This window comes from Brassica oleracea, chromosome C8 (assembly GCF_000695525.1).
Source record: "Brassica oleracea var. oleracea cultivar TO1000 chromosome C8, BOL, whole genome shotgun sequence".
Classification (NCBI taxonomy): Eukaryota; Viridiplantae; Streptophyta; class Magnoliopsida; order Brassicales; family Brassicaceae; genus Brassica; species Brassica oleracea.
This window is the reverse complement of record NC_027755.1, coordinates 22,936,308-22,955,465: the sequence shown is the minus strand read 5'-3', so window position 1 is coordinate 22,955,465 and position 19,158 is coordinate 22,936,308. Positions and strand designations below refer to the sequence as shown.

Below are 19,158 nucleotides of genomic sequence, written 5' to 3'. Positions count from 1 at the left end.
GCTGAAGGATCTCTCTTTCTCTCCTTTGTTTGATTCTTTAGATCGGAAGAGTTTGTTTCTTTGAATTGACGGCGAAAGGTGAACTCTCTTTTTCTTGGGTTTGTTCTTGATCGGGTGATTAGTAAACCGGATCTAAAAGGGTTTTGATTGTCAAATTCAAAGTCAAGACCTTTTTCCAATTTAATTTTTTTTTTAAACAGTGCTTTTAAAGTTGAGTATGTTTTGATTTAATTCTCCAGATGGGTAGATCAGATGAGAACAACGTTGGACTAATTGGATCAACGAATCTTCAAGGTACCCACTTTAATCGAACTACTTCTTAAATCGAATATCAAAACTGAGTTTTACATTGATTTGTAGGCGGAGGAGGAAAGATCATGGCGGCGGCTAAACCTGGCCCGACCAGAAGAGCACTTAGTGCAATTAACAAGAACATCAATGAACCTCCGTCTTACCCTTATGCTGTTAACAACAAGAGATCACTTTCTGAGTAAGTGTGTTCTGATTTGATTCGAGAGTAGTTTTTTTATTATTAGGAATCTAATATTTGATTTGATTCTTGCAGAAGGAATGCAATCTGTAACAAACCACCTCCGCACCGACCAGTTACTAGGTACATTATTAGATCTTCTTCCTTGTCTACTTCTTTAAGTGTCTCACATTTGTCTGGTTAATGAGTTAGTACCACTCTCTGTTTGGTTCAGGAAGTTTGCTGCTCAATTAGCTGGTAATAAGACACAAATCAAGGAAGAGGTACTTTTATTAGTGTCACTATTCAGTGTGTGTTTCAGTTAGAACACTGACCATAAGACCAGTTTTTGTCTAAAAAAAATCATTCCCTTTTGATCTTAGGAAACTAAGAAACCAGACTCGGTTCCAAGTGAAGCAGCAGAGGACTTTAATGAGCCAATGTTTGTACAACACACCCAAGCAATGATGGAGGAGATTGAAATGGAAGATGCAGATGAAGATGAAGAAGAGCGAGTGATCAATATTGACGCTTGCGATGAGAAGAATCCTTTAGCTGTCATTGAATATATCAATGATATATACGACTTTTTCAAGAAATCTGAGGTGAGTGTGCTCTTCTTGATCATTCAATGGGGGCTTCAAAGATTCATGATCCTGAAATTTATGTTTGTTATGATTGTGCAGGAGCTTAGTTGCGTGCCTCCTAACTACATGGACAATCAGCAAGACCTTAATGAGAGGATGAGAGGAATCCTCATTGACTGGTTGATTGAGGTACACAGATCCAGACCAAAAGAGCATTTTAGTTTCATTCTTATTGTTGTTGAGGTTATTTAGTGTGCATGATGATTTTTTGGAGCAGGTGCACTACAAGTTTGAACTGATGGAGGAAACACTTTACCTCACAGTCAGTGTCATCGATAGATTCCTCGCGGTTCATCAAATCGTGAGGAAAAAGCTTCAGCTTGTTGGTGTCACCGCTCTGTTGCTAGCTTGCAAGTACGAGGAAGTCTCGGTTCCAGTAGTAGATGATCTCATCTTGATATCTGATAAAGCTTACACTAGAAGAGAAGTACTGGATATGGTGAGTAACCATATCTCTACATTGATCATTAATCCAAATATGGTTTGAGTTTCAGTTTTGGTTTACCTGTTTCTTCCTGGTATTGCAGGAGAAGCTAATGGCCAACACCTTGCAATTCAACTTCTCTTTGCCTACTCCGTATGTCTTCATGAGACGGTTCCTCAAAGCTGCTCAATCTGACAAAAAGGTAGCTTGAATCCTTTTTTTTTTTGCAAGGAAGCTATCTCTAGCCTTTTGTATCTAAAGTTGTGTGATGTGAAATTGTGGTTTCAGCTTGAGGTGTTATCCTTTTTCATCATCGAGCTTTGTCTGGTGGAGTACGAGATGCTGGAGTATACTCCGTCTAAGCTAGCAGCCTCGGCGATCTACACTGCTCGGTGTACACTTATTGGGTTTGAGGAATGGAGCAAGACCTGCGAATTTCACACAGGCTACAAGGAAGAAGAGCTACTGTAAGGATCACAAGTCATGAATTGTCGTTTCAAAACCTATAAATGAAACTGGTTTTGAATTTTTTTTTTCTTTTCCAGGGAATGCGCAAGGAAGATGGTTGGTTTCCATCAAAAGGCAGGAACAGGGAAGCTAACAGGAGTTCCCAGGAAGTACAACACATCAAAGTTGTCTTATGCTGCAAGAACTGAACCAGCTGGGTTTCTACTTTAGTGGAGGAGAAAAACTATAGTAATAAGAACGAATGACTCAGAATCTAAGTATGAGATTTACAACTGTTTGGTTGACTTCTTCTCTTCTACTTTAGATCTTTCTTTACTTGAGAGAGAATAAAAAGATGCAATATTTCTTTTTTTCTTTATACCATGCTTCATAAAACATTCAATTTGTGACCTTTAAACTTACATGTATATAATTGTTGTAAAGCCCTCCGGGATATTATGCGCTTCATTTTGGTTAATGCCATTCAGGAATGTCTCAAACATTCTGCAAGCCATTGCTACATACATAGTCATGGTACTTGGTAGCCATCTTAATGATATGGTGTAATCGTCCTAACTCAAATGCATGGTCACACTGTCATCTACTTGTTCCATCAATCAGCCGAATTTTCTCTTATTTACAAGTTGGATAAATCATGTGTGTTGTTTAATTAAATCTACTGCCAGAAAATGGAATATGAGAAAAACATATCATGAGGAAACGTTGTGAATGTTTTAACATCTTAGTAGTACCCCCAAAATACAGAACTAATAGTGCATCTGGACATATCTCTCTTTCTCTCTTGTTTGCCTCCTTGTTAAAGAAGAACATTGGTTTTTGTCTCAGAATCGAAGCTTACGTGTTAAAGCATAGATTCAATCATCTCCTCACAGGTGGTACCGCTCCCCTTCCTCCAGTTCCACGCCCAGTAGCCAGAGCCTTTATCATGGATCCAACAATTAGTAATGACAGAGAAAAAAACAAGCATTCAGGACAAAAAAGGCCTTCATCAAATTTCCTGACAATGGTGTCTTGAGAGTTAATTAATAAGAGTGAGAGATAGAAATGTAAATTACTTTCCCTCGCATTGCAGCTCTACCTCTGCCAACACCCAGTGATCCGCTCTTTCCCTGCATCAATTGAGAGGCATTATGTAAGTTGAAGATATACATAGAGACTTTGACATCATTCTTCATCAAAGGGTTTCAGACCTTGATTCTAGCATCTAAGCGCTTGAACATTGGAGCATGCTTGAGAATGTCAGGTATGACCATAAACCTGTCAACATCTCTCCATATAGGTCAATTAACTAATAACAGAATGACCCCCATGAAAAAAAAATAGGAAACAAGCACGAGTCAAAAAGAAGTGTTTACGGCACCTGACTTTGCTGCCTCGAATGAAGACATGCTCAAGCTGTGATACTTTACCATCCTGTGTGACACAACAATGGAAACCCCCACACGCAAAAAAAAAGTCTATTATAAGGAACAAAAAGCTCTCAGTTGTGCAAACTTCAGAGAATTCACCTTTGAGCACTATGATCCTAGAAAGCAACTTATAAACTTCAAAGCTAACTCGCCAAATCTAGGATTTTCACATCAGTAACAATGAAAGAGAGCTAACATCTTTATTGACCTTAGCGGTAAAGGTGATGTCCTCGAGCTGACAGTTCCAGTTATCCTCACACTCGATCATGCTTCCTCTGTATAGTTCGCCGCTCTTTAGCTCAACCGTCACTATATGACCCGACGCCTCGTGAAGAAGCTTCACCGGTATCCCCAAACTTCGGCTCATCTCTGTTAAACCCTAAATCAAATGAGACCTTACCTTTCACTCTGTTTACCGAAACAAAACAAAAATGGCGGAAGGGACAGGAAGGAGAGAGACATTAGAGCCCGTTTAATGCAGTAGCTTAAGGCTGTTCCTTAAGAACATCTCCAATGGAATTGGCTGGAGGAGAGGTGTCGTAGGCTTCCGTCGCGTTTTTTTTTCTTTCTTTCTCTTTCTCCTTCTTTCTCTGTGGCGAAAGGCGACATCTTTTGCGATCGGTGACTCTGTTCGACGAAACGGCGGCGTCTTTCTCGGTGGCTGTCATCATCGAAGGCGAACGACCCCCTCCATCTGTTTCTCTCCTCCACCAAGGAACACGGCGAGATCTCTCTCTGGTTCTTTCCTCTCCTCGGCGAAAGGCGAGATCTCTCCCGATCGGTGGTTCTGTTCGACGATAAGGCCACGTCTCTGCCAGTGGCTGTCGTCGAGGAAGGGAAATGGCTCTCTCTCTCCATTTCTTTCCTCATCTCGGCGAAAAACGGCGAGCTCTCTCTCAAACGAATCGAAAGGTAAAGATTTGTTAATATGTAGATTTGTTTGGATATTTCAATTATGCATGTGGTTGATTTGGTTATTTCGAACAGTTCGAGATAACTAAAATGAGGAACATGCAAAAATTTGTTTTGATTTTTTTCTGTCTGTTGTGAGATGGAAGAATCAAGAGGCGTGATCAAGGTTTCTCAGACAAAAGCCAGACGATCACTCATAACAAAAGCCACACGATCAAGAGCCACATGATAAAGGTAAACCTTTGTCTTTGCTCGGTTGAATTGGATAAAACCTATGTATTTGGTCTCATGAATTGGATGAAGCATTGCTAATTACATTTGGTTGTCTTGTGGTTTGTTGATGTTGCTTTTTACTCTCTGTCGATCTCTTATCTTAATATGATGTTGTTTGTTTTGGAACTGATTTGTTTCTGTCTTTTTTGTCTTTAGGTTGTTTGATCAAGAAGCTTGATCCAGGTTCGTGAGAGCAAAGTCCTACGATTGTTGATACAGGTAAACCCCTCTCTTTACTCTCGTTGGTGTAAATGTTGATGGTTAGTTTAGGTAAGAACCGTAATAAATGCGTGTTGATTGTCTTGTTGGTGTAAATGTTGAGTGGTTAGTTTAGATAATAAATTGTAGTTATGGTTTGATACTTGTTGATTGTCTTGTGTGATAATTACGTTAGATATATGTCCACTCCAAGTGGTTGTGATCAATGCTTTTCTTCCTCCTATTAAACACTCTCCCTCTCTTCTTTCTTGAGCAAGCGAACAGGGCCTTCTCTTCCTTCTTCCTCCCCTTTTGTCTTTAATTTTCCTCTTTCTTTATCATCTTCGTATATAGATTCCTATCCATATAGACAGAATCCAAATTTTGTTGATTTACTCAATAGTCAACAAGATATTTTCTTTGGATCCTGTGAAGATAGTGTCGACCTCTCTTCAACCCAAGTTCATTTTCTTGCCAGTCAAGGAACAGCTGATTCAGCCTTCGTTGGAGACACTCCTGTTGACCGTAGAGAAAGAAAAAAAAGGACTCCCGCGGATGATGTTGTGCTGATCAGCTCGTGGCTAAACACGAGCAAAGATGCAATAGTTGGCACTAAGCAAAAGTCAAGCACTTTCTGGTCAAGAGTAGCAGCTTACTTTGCGGCAAGTAGTCAAGCTGGTGGCGGCGATCAGAGAGAGGGTAGTCATTGCAAGCACCGTTGGCACAAGATCAATGATCTCGTTTGCAAATTCTGTGGAGCCTATGAAGCTGCAAGTAGAGAGAAGACTTCTGGTCAAAACGAAAACGATGTGCTCAAACTAGCTCATCAAATATTTTACAACAACCACAAGAAGAAATTCCTCCTTGAACATGCTTGGAAGAAGCTGAAGAACGACCAGAAGTGGTGTGAGCTTTCATCTGCTAAGATTGAAGGAACCTCTAAAAAAAGAAAATATGAAGATGGTGCAGATTCTTCAACATCTCAAGCCGATTCTAAGAAGCGTCCATCGGGTGTTAAAGCCTCAAAGGCGAGTGGGAAGAAGACGGTTGTCGAGGATAAGATTGTGAATAAGTTTGAGAATATGTGGACAATCAAACAGAAGGATTTGGAAGCTAAAGAACACTTGTCTAAGATGAGAATGCTTAAGAGTCTTATTGGCTGAGTATGAGGAAGCCCTCAAGAAAAATCTCATCAATGAATTGTTCTGATTCTAGTTGTCTTGTTCTCTTGCTTGTTCTATTTCTTGTTGCAAGCGGATGATGTTCTTGTTCTGTTTTGCTTAGTTGTTGTTGTTCTGTAAGCGGATAAATGTTCTTGTTCTTGTTGTTTAAATGCAATGCTTAAATATTGTTGATCTTGTTCTATGACACTGATGTTCTTGTTGTTGCTTAACAAATGCTTAGTTGGTCTTGTTTTTGTATAATGCTTTGACACTGATGTTCTTGTTGTTGTCTTTTACTCTTGTAGACAACAGCTGAGGTGATGGCTTGTACTCTTGTATCACGAGAGTGGAAAGGTCACGAGAGTGGAGAGGTCACGAGAAGAACATGATAGCCGGAGGCAGAGAAGAACACGAGAGTTTTGTATTGTCTTGTGGTCATGGCTGACTTGTCCTCTTGTATCTTTATGTCACAAGAGTTTTGTATTTTGCTGAGCCAAGAATTATTTCTTTCTTGTTATTTTGCATCACCAAGAGGTCACAAGAGTTTTATAAAAAGAGACTCATCACAATCACACTTGTAGTATCTCTCTCTTGTTAACTTTCTCTGATTCTCTCATTCTCTCATTCTCTCATCACAAACACACTCACACTCATTCTCATCACACTCATTCTCATCACAAACCCATTTGTTCTTTAAATTCTCATCACACTCATCATCTCAATTCTCTCTATTTCATAACAATTTCAACTTATAAAAATCTATTTTTTTCATTCTATCAACTGACAAGAAAAAAAGAGTTTTTATCGAAAGAAACCGTGAAGAAGATCATCTCCGATTATGGAATGATTATTTTAGTGACGCTCCAACGTATCCAGAAAATCTATTCCGACGACGATTTCGAATGAACAAACCATTGTTTATGCATATTGTTGTTCGTCTCTCAAATGAAGTTCAATTCTTTCGTCAGAAGAAGGACGGTCTCGGAAGGCTTGGTCTCTCTACACTTCAAAAGTGTACAGCAGCTATTCGTGTGTTGGCATATGGTTATGCGCTTGATGCGGTCATCGAATACCTCGGGCTCGGTGCAACCACTACTCGGTTATGTGTGGAAAATTTTGTGAAAGCAATAATAGATTTGTTCGGCGATCAGTACCTAAGAAGACCAACTTAAGATGATCTTCAACGTCTACTTCATATTGGAGAGCTTCGTGGATTTTCCGGGATGATAGGAAGCATCGATTGTATGCATTGGGAGTGGGAGAATTGTCCCACCGCTTGGAAAGGGCAATATTCTTGTGGTTCTGGAAAACCGACTATCGTTTTAGAGGCGGTTGCTTCATATGATCTTTGGATATGGCATGCGTTTTTTGGACCTCCATGTACCTTATATGATATCAATGTTCTTGATCGCTCACCTGTTTTTGATGACATAATAAATGGTCAAGCTCCGCAAGTGAATTTCACAGTCAACGGAAGAGAGTATCATTTGGCTTACTATCTTACCGATGGTATTTATCCGAAATGGACAACTTTTATCCAATCTATTCCAATTCTCCAAGGGCCTAAAGCAGTTTTATTTGCTTAACGTCAAGAAGCTGCCCGAAAAGATGTCGAACGTGCTTTCAGAGTTTTGCAAGCTCGATTTGTCATTGTTAAAAATCCGGCACTTTCTTGGGATAAAGTTAAGATTCGAAAGATTATAGATCATGTATCATACTCCATAATATGATAGTAGAAAACGAACGAGATGACTACACTCAATACGATGTTTCTGATTTTCAACAAGGAAAAGGAAGCGAAAGTTCACATGTCGATCTCACATATTCAACAGATATCCCTACAAATATCGCCAATCAGATGGGTGTTCGAACAAGAATTCGTGATAGACAAGCACATCAACAACTGAAAGATGATTTGGTTGAACATATATGGCGTAAGTTTGGACGTGATCAAGATACCAACTGAGTTTCGATGTCTCGTTCAAATTATTATCGTTTGTTTTAGTAATCTTTGTTTTCATGCTTTTATGTTTGTATTTTAAAATTTATGTTTAAAATTTTATGTTTAACTATGTTTTATTTAATTAATAAATTTTATCTTTTTTAAAAAAATTTATGTTTAAAAATAAATTTAATATTTTTTTATTGTTAAGCACCTTAAGTTAAGCAACTACCAATAAACCACTATAATTAAGTGTTTCTTAAGATTATCTCTTAGCTTAATTTTAATACTTAAAAATTCATTAGGAACCACTTAAGCAACATTAAAAATTGTTAGCAATAAACATACTCTTAGTTGTTTTAAAGCTTTTCATATTCTATTACTATAATTGGGCCTTACATCAAGCTCATTAACTACTTTAGGCCCCATTTAAGAAATTGCCCTTTTTTACTCCTCATATTTTGACATTAATGCACTTTTAGTCCTTACTTCTTTTTTTTTGGTGTAATTAGTCCTTAGTTTTTCTGTTAAATGAAATAAGTGATGGTGGATCATGGGTTTGACATAAAGATATAAACTTTGTTTGTGCGCATGAGCACTGTAATGATCCCTCGAACCAGTGTACAAGTGTTTTCATGTTGGTTATACGACCTGATCTGGTTTAGTGGTCGGGGAATATTTATACCATTGCATAATAAAATGAAAAAGACAAGAAGTTGATTTGCTTTGAGCACTTATTGTATATGATGTAAATGTTGATTTTGAGATCATTTTTGTGGATGATGGGAATCCTGACGGCACACAAGATCATTGCTGAAGTTGCTTGACAATATCTTGGTTCGGGTATGAATCTCTCTTTATACTCTTGACACTTGAACTCTGGTCGTGTCTTTTAGAAAAACTTCACCTTAACTTTGACTACAGAGACCGGGTTTTGCATCATATTAAGATTCGAAAAAGGTTCATCATATCATCATAGACGGTGTTCGTTTTGAATGTTGAATTTGAGATCATCTACATTTAATTAGAACCTTAACCAACCAAAATAAAAGGTTTGTTAGTTATTTTAAGTGCCGCCATGCATAAGGTAGCTAGTTTCTTTTATAAATGCAAACTTATGATCACTTCCAGTAGACATACTGGATGTATTTAATAATCAAGATAATACCATATGCTCGAACGATAATCAAGATCTGGGAAAGCTGTAAACTTAAATGGAAAAGCAAATAATTAGGTTTATGCTCTAACAACAGAACAAATTATGAGGTGGAAAGTGGCTTCGAACATTTCAGGTGCAGTGGCGAACGCAAAGCCAAGGGGTATGGGGTCACATGCCCCCATCTTCTTTTTTAATTTTTTATAGTAATTTGTGGGTTTTGGTCTTCAGTTTTTTTCTGAGGTTTGGGCCAACTCTATTGGGCTTACTACTTGAGTAACGGAGAAGACAGTAGAATGAGATGAGCCTCATGTCACTTAAGCCCACGAGCTCGGCAGCTGAATAAAACGGCTGTAACGTCCATCGTCTTCGTCTTGTCACCTACAGAAGAAAGATCAGAGACTTTCACGAGAAGAGAATCAAAGAGAGAGAGCTTTACCGGTAGCTACTTCAACAGGAGGCGACGGCGATGTGTCTCCGACGTTGATCTAGCTGAGGATCCGATTATCTGCGGTATATTCCGGAGGTAACGACACTAGACTCCTTCCGAGGAATGAGATCTTGTTGTATAGACGTTACCGAAGCTTTGTATTGATTCTAGTGAAGCTTGAGGGATACCGTTCCCTCCCCGGACAGTACAAAACGAAGTCCGGGTGAACAATCTCGTTTGCATTTGATTTCTTGCGTAGTTGATCACCTGAGAACAAGAACGAACTTATTAGATCTATAATTGAACCTGAAATTGAATCGAGATCAAGCGTAAATTTACCAACAAGTGGTATCAGAGCTGTGGTTGCTTGCTTTGGAGCTGATTGGTTTTAGGAAGGTCTATTGATTTCGATCTGGTGAGGAGCTAAATCAAGAAGGTCTTTCAAGATGGATCTTGGGAAGGACCGTGTGGAGATTGATACTACTCGAGGTCGATTCGAGATGGACAAGTTTGATGGAAAAGGAGAGTGGAAGTAAAAACTTCTTGGTCAGCTGGAGATTCAAGGTCTGGGATCAGTTCTTCAAGAGGGATCAACACTCTACAAGACGTCAGAGAAGTTGGAAGAAGGTGCTGATCCAGTTCTTGATCCTGCAAAGGTTGCGAAAGATACAAGAGTAAAGAATCTAATGGGAACATGTTTGAGTGATATGATTCTACGGAAGCTAATGCATGAACCTACAGCTTATGCAATGTGGAAATCTTTGGAACGTGATTATCAGACCAAGACTCTACCTAACAGGATTTATCTAAAGCAACAGTTCGCCAGTTTCAAGATGGATGAATCTAAGAGCGTTGAAGAAAATATGGATGGTTTTCTGAAGTTGATTGGTGATCTAGCGAGTCTTAACATAACTATAAGTGATGAGGATCAGGCGATTCAGTTACTTACAGGCTTACCATCACAGTATGAGGCTCTAGTCCATACACTAAAGTATGGTATGGGGAAAGACACACTCACGGTGAGAGAGGTGGTTTCTTCTGCCTACGCCAAGGAGATAGAGCTGAAATAGAAAGGTCTTCTTGGAAAAGCTGGAAAATCAAATGAAGGGCTGTATGTGGAGTCGCGTGGACGGTCTAGTAAAAGGAATGATCGTGGAAACGGCAACAGTCAGTCTTGCAGAGGCAGATCGAAGTCTCATGGTCAAAGGTCACAGTCAAAGCCGAGAGCAAACAAAGATGGTAAAACTTTGCTTGCTTTATCTGCAAGAAAGAAGGACATTTGAAGCGTGAGTGTCCTCAAAGACAAAACAAGTCACAAGATTCTAATGATTCAGCAAACACGGTTTCAGAACGAAGGCAGTCTCTAGTCCTAACAGTTAGCACTCTGGATTCTAAACAAGAATGGGTTCTAGATTCCGGGTGTTCCTTTCACATAACTCCACAACGGGATGTATTGTATAACTACAAAGACGTCAATGGTGGAAAGGTTCTAATGGCAAACAACACTCAGTGTGAAGTGAAAGGCATTGGGAATATTAAAATTCGAAATACAGATGGAGTAGAGGTTATACTTACTGATGTGAGGTATATGCCACAGATGAGCAGAAACTTGATATCGTATGGGATGCTTGAGAAAGCGGGGTGTACCTACAAAGGTGGAGATTTCACTGCAGATGGATTTTCAAGTTGAAACCTGGCATTCCAGGAGTGGAGGATCCGCGTTACAAGGGCAGAGTTGTAGCCAAAGGCTATTCACAGAAGGAAGGTGTGGACTACAACGAGATTTTTTTCACCTGTTGTGAAGCATATCTCTATAAGATTGATCCTATCACTAGTGGTGAATTTCGACTACGAGTTAGAACAAATGGATGTGAAAACCGCGTTCTTACATGGAGATCTCGAGAAGAGAATTCTCATGGAACAGCCTGAGGGTTTTGTTGAGAAAGGAGATGAGAACAAGGTGTCCTTACTGAAAAAATCATTATATGGTCTTAAGCAATCACCCAGATAGTGGAACCTAAAGTTTGATGGTTTCATGAAGAAGCAGAAGTTTATCAGAAGCGAGTATGACTCATGTGTTTACATGAAAGGTGTGAATTCTGATAAAGCGATCTATCTACTTCTATACGTTGATGATATGTTGATTGCTTCAGGAGATACATCTACCATCAAATCTTTAAAGGATAGTCTAAGCGGAGAGTTTGAAATGAAAGATTTGGGAAAGGCTTCAAGGATCCTAGGAATGGATATTACTCGTGACAGGAAGAATGGTATCTTAAAGTTGTCACAAGCTAAGTATCTAGAGAAGGTACTAAAGACTTTTGGAATGTTTGAAGCTAAAGCAGTTGTTATCCTACTGCATCTCATTTTAAACTCAAGAGTTAACATCCTAAGGAGAGACCAGATGAATATGAGTTCATGAAGGGTGTGCCCTACGCAAGCGCAGTGGGCAGCTTGATGAATGCCATGGTTGGATCAAGGCCAGACTTGGGATTTGCGGTTGGCCTGATCAGTCGTTTCATGTCACACCCTAGCAGAGAGCACTGGGAGGCAGTAAAATGGGTACTAAGGTATGTAGCAGGAGCTTATGAGAAGTGTCTAACATTCAAGAAGTCTACGGAGTTCAGGGTTGAAGGGTTCTCGGATTTAGACTATGCTACAGACCTAGACAGGAGACGATCAGTATCTGGAATTGTATTCCAAGTGGGAGGCAACACTGTATCCTGGAAGTCAGGACTACAGTCAGTTGTAGCACTCTCAACCACCGAAGCTGAATACATGGCATTAACTCTAGCAGTGAAAGAAGTTATTTGGCTAAGGGGTTTCACTTCGGAATTGGGATACAAGCAGGACAATGTAAGGATACACTATGACTCTGAGAGCGCTATTTCTCTATCTAAAAATGCAGTTCACCACGAGAGGACTAAGCATATGGATACACAGTTCAATTTCATCAGGGATATTGTTGCTAAGCGTATCGTTAACCTAGCGAAGATTCATACATCTAGAAATCCAACAGATTTTCTAACTAAGTATGTACCTGACACTAAGTTTCAACTCTGCTGTGATTCCTTGAACGTGTGCTGAAGCACGTACCGGCTCCAGGTAGCTCCATGATGATCTCGGAAAATTAAAAAAAAATTGAGTAAGGGATAAAGCTAATCGTTTACGAGAAAAGGATAAAAAAAAAGGAATTACCTGTCGAGCAGAAGAGATCAAACCAAGGGATCTCTGAACAAAAGTTGAGATGGAGTCACTAAGAGTGAATCAGGAATATCGATTCAGGTGGAGTTTTGTTGAGGGTCTTCAGAGGCTTTCATCAGTTCTCCGAGAAGGTTCTTCTGACTATATCAGGTGTTGGTCTTAAGATCTGCAGTCTCAGACAGAGAGTTATTTGTGGTCAGTATCAGATAAAGAGTGAGTCAGAGGATGGAGTTCTGATTAATTTGGAACAGAAAAGGGTAACGAGAGTTTATGTTACTTATTTGTAGCTTCTCTGCAGAACGGAGTGTTCAGAAGCTAAGCAGTGTGCTAAAGGAAGCTTCTATAACTAACATGCAAGACAGATGGATGTTAGTTTCAGGTGGAGTTGCTCAATCACGATTCTAAAGAAAGAGAATCGAGAAGAAAGCTTACCGGTTCGAGGTATCTGAACCAGAGGAAAGATAGGAATGGAAACTCCGATTTGAAGGTTTGATGTTGATCGAGTTTCGTCGGAGTCTTCTATCTTTGTTGTCGAAGTGAGGAGACAGAGAAGAGAGAGAATGAGCTAATTATCGCCTAGGGTTTCTCGGTTGTGTTTGAAAACCAGAGAGGTGGAGATTTGTGGGTTTTGGTCTTCTGTTTTTTTCTGAGGTTTGGGCCAACTCTATTGGGCTTACTACTTCAGTAACGGAGAAGACAGTAGAATGAGATGGGCCTCATGTCACATAAGCCCACGAGCTCGACAGCTGAATAAAACGGCTGTAACGGCCATCGTCTTCGTCTTGTCACCTACAGAAGAAAGATCAGAGAGATCAGAGAGTTTCACGAGAAGAGAACCAAAGAGAGAGAGCTTTATCGATAGTTACTTCAACAGGAGGCGACGGCGCAGTGTCTCCGACGTTGATCTAGCCGAGGATCCGATTATTTGCGGTATATTCCGGAGGTAACAACACTAGACTCCTTCCGAGGAATGAGATCTTGTTGTATAGACATTACCGAAGCTTTGTCTTGATTCTAGTGAAGCTTGAAGGATACCGTTCTCTCTCCAGACAGCAGGAAACGAAGTCCGGGTGAACAATCTCGTTTGCATTTGATTTCTTGCGTAGTTGATCACCTGAGAAAAAGAACGAACTTATTAGGTCTATAATTGAACCTGAAATTGAATCGAGATCAAGCGTAAACTTACCAACATAATTAGTATAAGACAGAAGGAGTGCCCTCAATTAGGCAATTGGATATAATGTATAATTGTCATGCGACCCATCTACATATAATCATGGATCCGCCAATATTCAGGTGCTACACTGTTTATACTAATCTACTTAGAATCTGCTTGTCTACTAATCAAAGATTTGGACAAAATGTTATAATAACATTTAACATGCATGATCAATTTTGTTGTTGGACGTACGTATATATTTCCATTTAATTATGAACCTGTCACATATGACTTGATTCAATGTAAAACATACTTTCCTGAAATTTAAATCTTTCAAACCTTCAATGCATATGGCATTATTAAACCGACATGGCACTACAAATAAAACCGTGGAACATCTCTATACAAAAATAAAATAAAATATGAAAATAAATAATATATAAATAATTCTTTCTGATATTGATTCCTTACAATCCAGATAATTACAAATTTACACTAGCTGGCTTGGTTCATGAATGATTTCTGACAAAAAGTATTCGCTTATAATTTACATTTAGAATTGTAAATTTTGTTTTGTTGTATAGACAACAGTATCTGATTAAATCCATAACGTAGCTTAATCCGGTATTATACGGAAGGTTCCTTAATACACCGAACTGCAACTAGTTTGAAATTATAACCTAAATGACCTGTTATGTCTCCATGTCCGTACAAAAGAACACCCCAAGGTTCCTTCCTCGTACTTTCCTCATCATTCTCAGATCTGCCTCCTCTCCAATCTATACATTACATATATATTGAGCCTCCCTAAAATTTCAGTAAACCCTAATCACAAACCTATTTCCTTTGAATTTCCTCACTTTTTCTTGTGAATCAAGCAAAACACCCTTTCTAGGTTTCAATCAAATGGCGCAAATGGACTTGGAAGGTTTGAGAGAGTTACAAGACTGCGCAAACTACCTCCTCGATCACTGTCCAGAAGCAAGAGAGTCTCTGTGCCAACAAGGGAAGGAGAAATGGATCGAGCAAGTCTCTGAAGCTTCAGTAACAATGTTAGACGTATGTAACGTGTCGAAAGATGTCATGACACTCGTGAGACATAGTCTGAAAGAGCTTCAACTCACTCTACGCTGCAACGAATCAAACATGCACGTGAAGATCGCAGCGTATAACAGGCACAGGAACAAGCTCAAGAAGGAGACACTCAAGTGCTTGAACACTCTAAAGAGTATTAAAGGGGGAGGAAAAGGGACGTTGGTGATGCAGAGGATAGAGCAGAACCTTCTGTTTGTTGCAGAGGTTTTGAAAGAAGTGAGAAGAGCTATTCTGACTATGGTTGAGTCTCTGTTCTCGCTCGTGTGTATTCCTTGGCTCGAGAGAAAACAGAGCAAAAGGTCAATGTCTTCAATCTTTACGATGAGGTTTTGCTGTTTGGATGATGTGTGGGACGAAGTAGCGGTGCAGAGCGCGAGTACAAGGTTGGAGGCTGCACAGATCGCTGTTGAGGAGCTTGAGATTGAGTTGGGGTGTATTTTCCGGCGGCTGATACAGACCAGAGTTTCACTTCTTAATATTATTACAGCTAAGATGTCTCCTGTTTGATTTTACTTCTGGTAGACAAAAGCTGTATATACCTGTAAGAATTAGAATGATTAGAAAAGACCAGAAGACATTATCATCTTATAAAGTTGTGAACATAAATCAATTCAGAGAGTAACACACACATTATTATAAGTGGATGTTAGTGGAGCTGAATTTGTAATGATTGTCAAAAATATTAAATTTTTATGATTGTTGGTCTATAGATTGAATAATTACTGGTTTTATCTTTGTTCAATTATATAAATATAGTTATTCAAAAATTGACTTTTAATAATTATATGATTCTATTAAAATCTGTTTTCTAAAAATGATTGAAGTTAAAAAAATTTTATACACTTTTTAAACATTCAAAACTATTTATAACTTTTTACTAGTTTAATGAATTTCTCAACTCTTTAAAGGGAAATACCTTATGATAGCACTAAAAAAGTTTATGTAACAAATATAGACTCTAAGGATCAAAATGACCAAAATGTTTCATTAAAGAAGTAAATATACGCTTATATCCTAGGGTTAACTAATCCAAACCTTAGAGTTTAGAGTTAAGGAGTAGAGATTTGAGATTGAGATTTAAAATTTTATAAAATAAAAAATAAATATTAAAAAATTTAAAATAAAAATTTTAAAAATAGTTTCAAAAAGTATTTTCGAATTACAAAAAGAAAATTTGAAAAAAGAATTCAAAAATATTATAAAAAAAATCAAAAAATAAATATCTTTTTAATTTTTAATTTTATTTTTTATTGTTTTATATATCTAGAGTATTATTGTCTTTTTACCTATTAAATGAAACATTTTGGTTATTTTCTTTCTTATGGTCTATTTTTGTGATATAATTGCTCCTCTTTAAATCAATAAACTCTGCATAAATTCAGTTTTCCACTGTAATTTTTCTTTCAGGTTCCCAATTATAATATTGGCGCTTAGGATTGTTGAAAAAGGCCTAGGCCCAGTATATGGCCCATGTAATATTCAATCGCGGTCAACGTCGTTTTTAAAGCTTATTAAAACCATAACTTTCACGTGCCACCAACGAACTAAAAAATATCGCGGAATAAAACACGCTGGTGGTCGGCGGCGATGACTTTACGGTTGTTTAAAGTAGTCAAACTTCTTCTCAAACTCAAGACAAATCATTTTAAAAATATAGTTCAAAGCTACAGAGAAACGCATCTAGATTAGATTTGTGTCCACAGCAAAAGAGAGAGAAAAGAGATGGCGTCAGTGGATTCTCGAAGTGGTTTCTGCAACTCGAACTCAACTTTCTACAGCAAACGGAAGCCGATTCCTCTCCCGCCTAATCCCTCCCTCGACGTCACGACTTTCATATCCTCTCAGGCTCATCTCGGCCGTACCGCCTTCATCGACGCCTCCACCGGCAAAAACCTCACCTTCGCCGAGCTGTGGCGCGCCGTGGAGTCCGTCGGCGACTGTCTCTCCGACATGGGGATCCGCAAGGGCCACGTCGTCCTTCTCCTCTCCCCTAACTCCATCTTGTTCCCCGTCGTCTGTCTCTCCGTGATGTCGCTCGGCGCCGTCATCACCACCACGAACCCTCTCAACACCGCCGCCGAGATCGCCAAACAGATCAAGGACTCGAAACCCGTGATCGCCTTCACCACGGCGGAGCTCCTCCCCAAGATCGCCGCCGCCTCGGGAGGATCCAAGAAGAGGCTTCCGATCGTGCTCATGGACGAGGAGCGAGTTGACTCGGCGGGGGAGGGGAGGAGGTTGGCGGAGATGATGAGAAGAAGAGGCTTCTGATCGTGCTCATGGACGAGGAGCGATTTGACTCGGCGGGGGAGGTGAGGAGGTTGGCGGAGATGATGAGGAGGAAGCCGAGTGGGACACGAGTCGCGGAGCGAGTCGACCAGGACGACACGGCGACTTTGCTTTACTCTTCCGGAACCACCGGGATGAGCAAAGGAGTGGTCTCTTCTCACCGGAACCTTATCGCGATGGTGCAGACCGTCGTGAACCGGTTTGGATCTGACGTTGGATCTCAGGGAGAGCAGAGATTCATCTGCACGGTCCCTATGTTTCACATCTACGGCTTGGCGGCGTTCGCCACCGGGCTGCTCGCTTACGGGTCGACGATCATCGTTCTCTCCAAGTTCGAGATGGGCGAGATGTTGTCGGCGATAGGGAAGTACCAAGCGACGTATCTTCCTCTCGTGCCGCCCATCCTTGTGGCCATGGTCAACGGGGCGGAACAGATCAATGCCAAGTACGATCTGAGCTCTCTGCACACTGTTTTGTGCGGAGGAGCTCCGTTGAGCAAGGAGGTGACGGAGGGGTTCATGGATAAGTATCCAACGGTCAAGATCTTACAAGGGTATGGGTTGACCGAGTCAACGGGTATAGGAGCCTCTACGGATACTGTTGAGGAGAGCCGGAGATACGGCACCGCGGGGAAATTGTCGGCAAGCATGGAGGGGAGGATCGTGGATCCGGTTACGGGTCGTGTTCTTGGACCGAACCGTACCGGTGAGCTCTGGTTAAAGGGTCCTTCGATTATGAAAGGTACTATTTAGTTCAAGGATTGTGAATTTAGCATTTGAGAATCGTTCTTGATTTTGGAGATCATCAAAGCAGCTTATTGTTGTTGTTCTTGGTAGGTTATTTCAGCAATGAGGAAGCTACGAGCTCTACACTTGATTCTGAAGGATGGTTAAGGACTGGAGATCTCTGCTATATCGATGAGGATGGGTTCATATTTGTGGTTGATCGGTTAAAGGAACTGATAAAGTACAAAGGCTATCAGGTAACATATGCATCACAGATTTGAACATCATCCACATTGATGCTATATTATGTAGTCCTTATGAAGCATAGTGAAATGCTGATGAGTCAAAATCATCCATTTTTGTTTTAGTAATGTGATTGATTTTGACTAAATTGCTAGAGACATGACCTGGTTTGTTCTGTTGAATCAAGTGTTGATATTATATATGCTTGTGTGTATATGATAAGCTTCTCGAGAAATGGTGCTAAACTTGTGTTTGGGATCATTGCATAGGTCCCTCCAGCTGAGCTAGAGGCTTTGTTACTCACTCATCCTGAAATCGCTGATGCCGCGGTTATCCCGTAAGTCATAACAACATCACCTGCTTTCTTGTTTTTATTTTTTATATTTGACCACATAAACAGTACTTGAGTTTGTAATGTTTTGGCAATTTACAGGTTTCCGGACAGAGAAGTAGGGCAGTTTCCGATGGCGTACGTTGTAAGGAAAGCAGGAAGCTTGTTGTCAGAGAAGTCAGTGATGGAGTTTGTAGCAAAACAAGTGGCACCGTACAAGAGGGTACGAAAAGTGGCTTTTGTATCTTCCATACCAAAAAATCCATCAGGAAAGATTCTGCGCAAGGATCTCATCAAGCTCGCAACTTCCAACTCCAAGCTTTGAAATTGTTACGAGTCTTGTACTGTCAGCCAATCTCCGTGCATTATTGTTGCTTGTATTGTAGTAACTCTAGTCAGTTCTATGAAATATATATATAACCCTGAGGATGATTTACACATATATAATGTGGAGAACGATGTTGTTTATTTAAAATATAGAGCCTACTTTCAAACCATGTTTTTAATCATCAAATCTTAGCTAAGTGCCAAATTTTTAAGACGGATGTGTTTAGCTAAGACTAAGGCTTTGATCGGTAGAGCATTAGCAGTAGCAGTATTCTGCAGGAGCTGTATGCTTTT

At 39.8% G+C, this 19,158-nt stretch overlaps 4 protein-coding genes and 1 long non-coding RNA gene across 9 annotated transcripts; 4 read left to right on the top strand and 1 right to left on the bottom strand.

The window, feature by feature from the left end:
* The first annotated feature begins 239 nt into the window (after nt 1–239).
* Nucleotides 240–2,495, top strand: LOC106307669 (cyclin-B2-3). Its single transcript, XM_013744682.1, has 10 exons — nt 240–294; nt 361–490; nt 566–613; nt 705–753; nt 853–1,074; nt 1,156–1,245; nt 1,334–1,555; nt 1,644–1,742; nt 1,829–2,007; nt 2,086–2,495. Exons 1-10 carry the CDS (start codon nt 240–242, stop codon nt 2,216–2,218), a joined length of 1,227 nt encoding a protein of 408 aa, XP_013600136.1. The 3' UTR covers nt 2,219–2,495.
* Nucleotides 2,496–2,604: 109 nt separating this feature from the next.
* Nucleotides 2,605–4,195, bottom strand: LOC106307670 (small nuclear ribonucleoprotein SmD3b). 3 transcript variants are annotated; one of them, XM_013744684.1, is made up of 6 exons: nt 3,878–4,195; nt 3,614–3,786; nt 3,369–3,421; nt 3,199–3,265; nt 3,064–3,117; nt 2,605–2,926 (listed from the first exon to the last, which is right to left on the bottom strand). In XM_013744684.1, exons 2-6 carry the CDS (start codon nt 3,782–3,784, stop codon nt 2,867–2,869), a joined length of 405 nt encoding a protein of 134 aa, XP_013600138.1. In that variant the 5' UTR covers nt 3,785–3,786; nt 3,878–4,195; the 3' UTR covers nt 2,605–2,866. The 3 variants fall into 3 exon arrangements, with proteins under 3 accessions (XP_013600138.1, XP_013600137.1, XP_013600139.1); XM_013744683.1 differs by lacking the exon at nt 3,878–4,195 and having other exon boundaries at nt 3,614–3,871; XM_013744685.1 differs by lacking the exon at nt 3,878–4,195 and having other exon boundaries at nt 3,626–3,871.
* Nucleotides 4,196–4,399: 204 nt separating this feature from the next.
* Nucleotides 4,400–6,455, top strand: LOC106307671. The gene is made up of 3 exons (XR_001263373.1): nt 4,400–4,563; nt 4,759–4,821; nt 6,269–6,455. It is a non-coding gene; the product is annotated as an uncharacterized LOC106307671 (long non-coding RNA).
* Nucleotides 6,456–14,606: 8,151 nt separating this feature from the next.
* On the top strand, nt 14,607–15,588 carry LOC106310820. Its single transcript, XM_013748047.1, has one exon. The coding sequence runs from the start codon at nt 14,761–14,763 to the stop codon at nt 15,454–15,456; it is 696 nt and encodes a 231-aa protein (XP_013603501.1). The 5' UTR covers nt 14,607–14,760; the 3' UTR covers nt 15,457–15,588.
* A 911-nt stretch (nt 15,589–16,499) lies between these two features.
* Nucleotides 16,500–18,977, top strand: LOC106312358 (4-coumarate--CoA ligase-like 5). Of its 3 annotated transcripts, none has more exons than XM_013749853.1 (5): nt 16,500–17,160; nt 17,205–17,979; nt 18,075–18,220; nt 18,476–18,543; nt 18,640–18,977. In XM_013749853.1, the coding sequence occupies exons 1-5, from the start codon at nt 16,672–16,674 to the stop codon at nt 18,860–18,862; spliced, it is 1,701 nt and encodes a 566-aa protein (XP_013605307.1). In that variant the 5' UTR covers nt 16,500–16,671; the 3' UTR covers nt 18,863–18,977. The 3 variants fall into 3 exon arrangements, with proteins under 3 accessions (XP_013605307.1, XP_013605305.1, XP_013605306.1); XM_013749851.1 differs by having other exon boundaries at nt 16,500–17,161; nt 17,245–17,979; XM_013749852.1 differs by having other exon boundaries at nt 16,500–17,186; nt 17,270–17,979.
* The last annotated feature ends 181 nt before the right edge of the window (nt 18,978–19,158 follow it).

Coding starts and splice junctions, on each gene's coding strand:
- LOC106312358 (XM_013749853.1), top strand. CDS start 16,672: ATGGCGTCAGTGGATTCTCGAAGTGGTTTCTGCAACTCGAACTCAACT. Junction 17,980..18,074: donor GGGTCCTTCGATTATGAAAG/GTACTATTTAGT, acceptor TGTTCTTGGTAG/GTTATTTCAGCAATGAGGAA. Junction 18,544..18,639: donor GCTGATGCCGCGGTTATCCC/GTAAGTCATAAC, acceptor GGCAATTTACAG/GTTTCCGGACAGAGAAGTAG.
- LOC106307669 (XM_013744682.1), top strand. CDS start 240: ATGGGTAGATCAGATGAGAACAACGTTGGACTAATTGGATCAACGAAT. Junction 1,246..1,333: donor TCATTGACTGGTTGATTGAG/GTACACAGATCC, acceptor TTTTTGGAGCAG/GTGCACTACAAGTTTGAACT. Junction 1,743..1,828: donor CTGCTCAATCTGACAAAAAG/GTAGCTTGAATC, acceptor TTGTGGTTTCAG/CTTGAGGTGTTATCCTTTTT.
- LOC106310820 (XM_013748047.1), top strand. CDS start 14,761: ATGGCGCAAATGGACTTGGAAGGTTTGAGAGAGTTACAAGACTGCGCA.
- LOC106307670 (XM_013744684.1), bottom strand. CDS start 3,784: ATGAGCCGAAGTTTGGGGATACCGGTGAAGCTTCTTCACGAGGCGTCG. Junction 3,422..3,613: donor CCGCTAAGGTCAATAAAGAT/GTTAGCTCTCTT, acceptor TGTGTCACACAG/GATGGTAAAGTATCACAGCT. Junction 3,266..3,368: donor ATTCGAGGCAGCAAAGTCAG/GTGCCGTAAACA, acceptor AGATGTTGACAG/GTTTATGGTCATACCTGACA.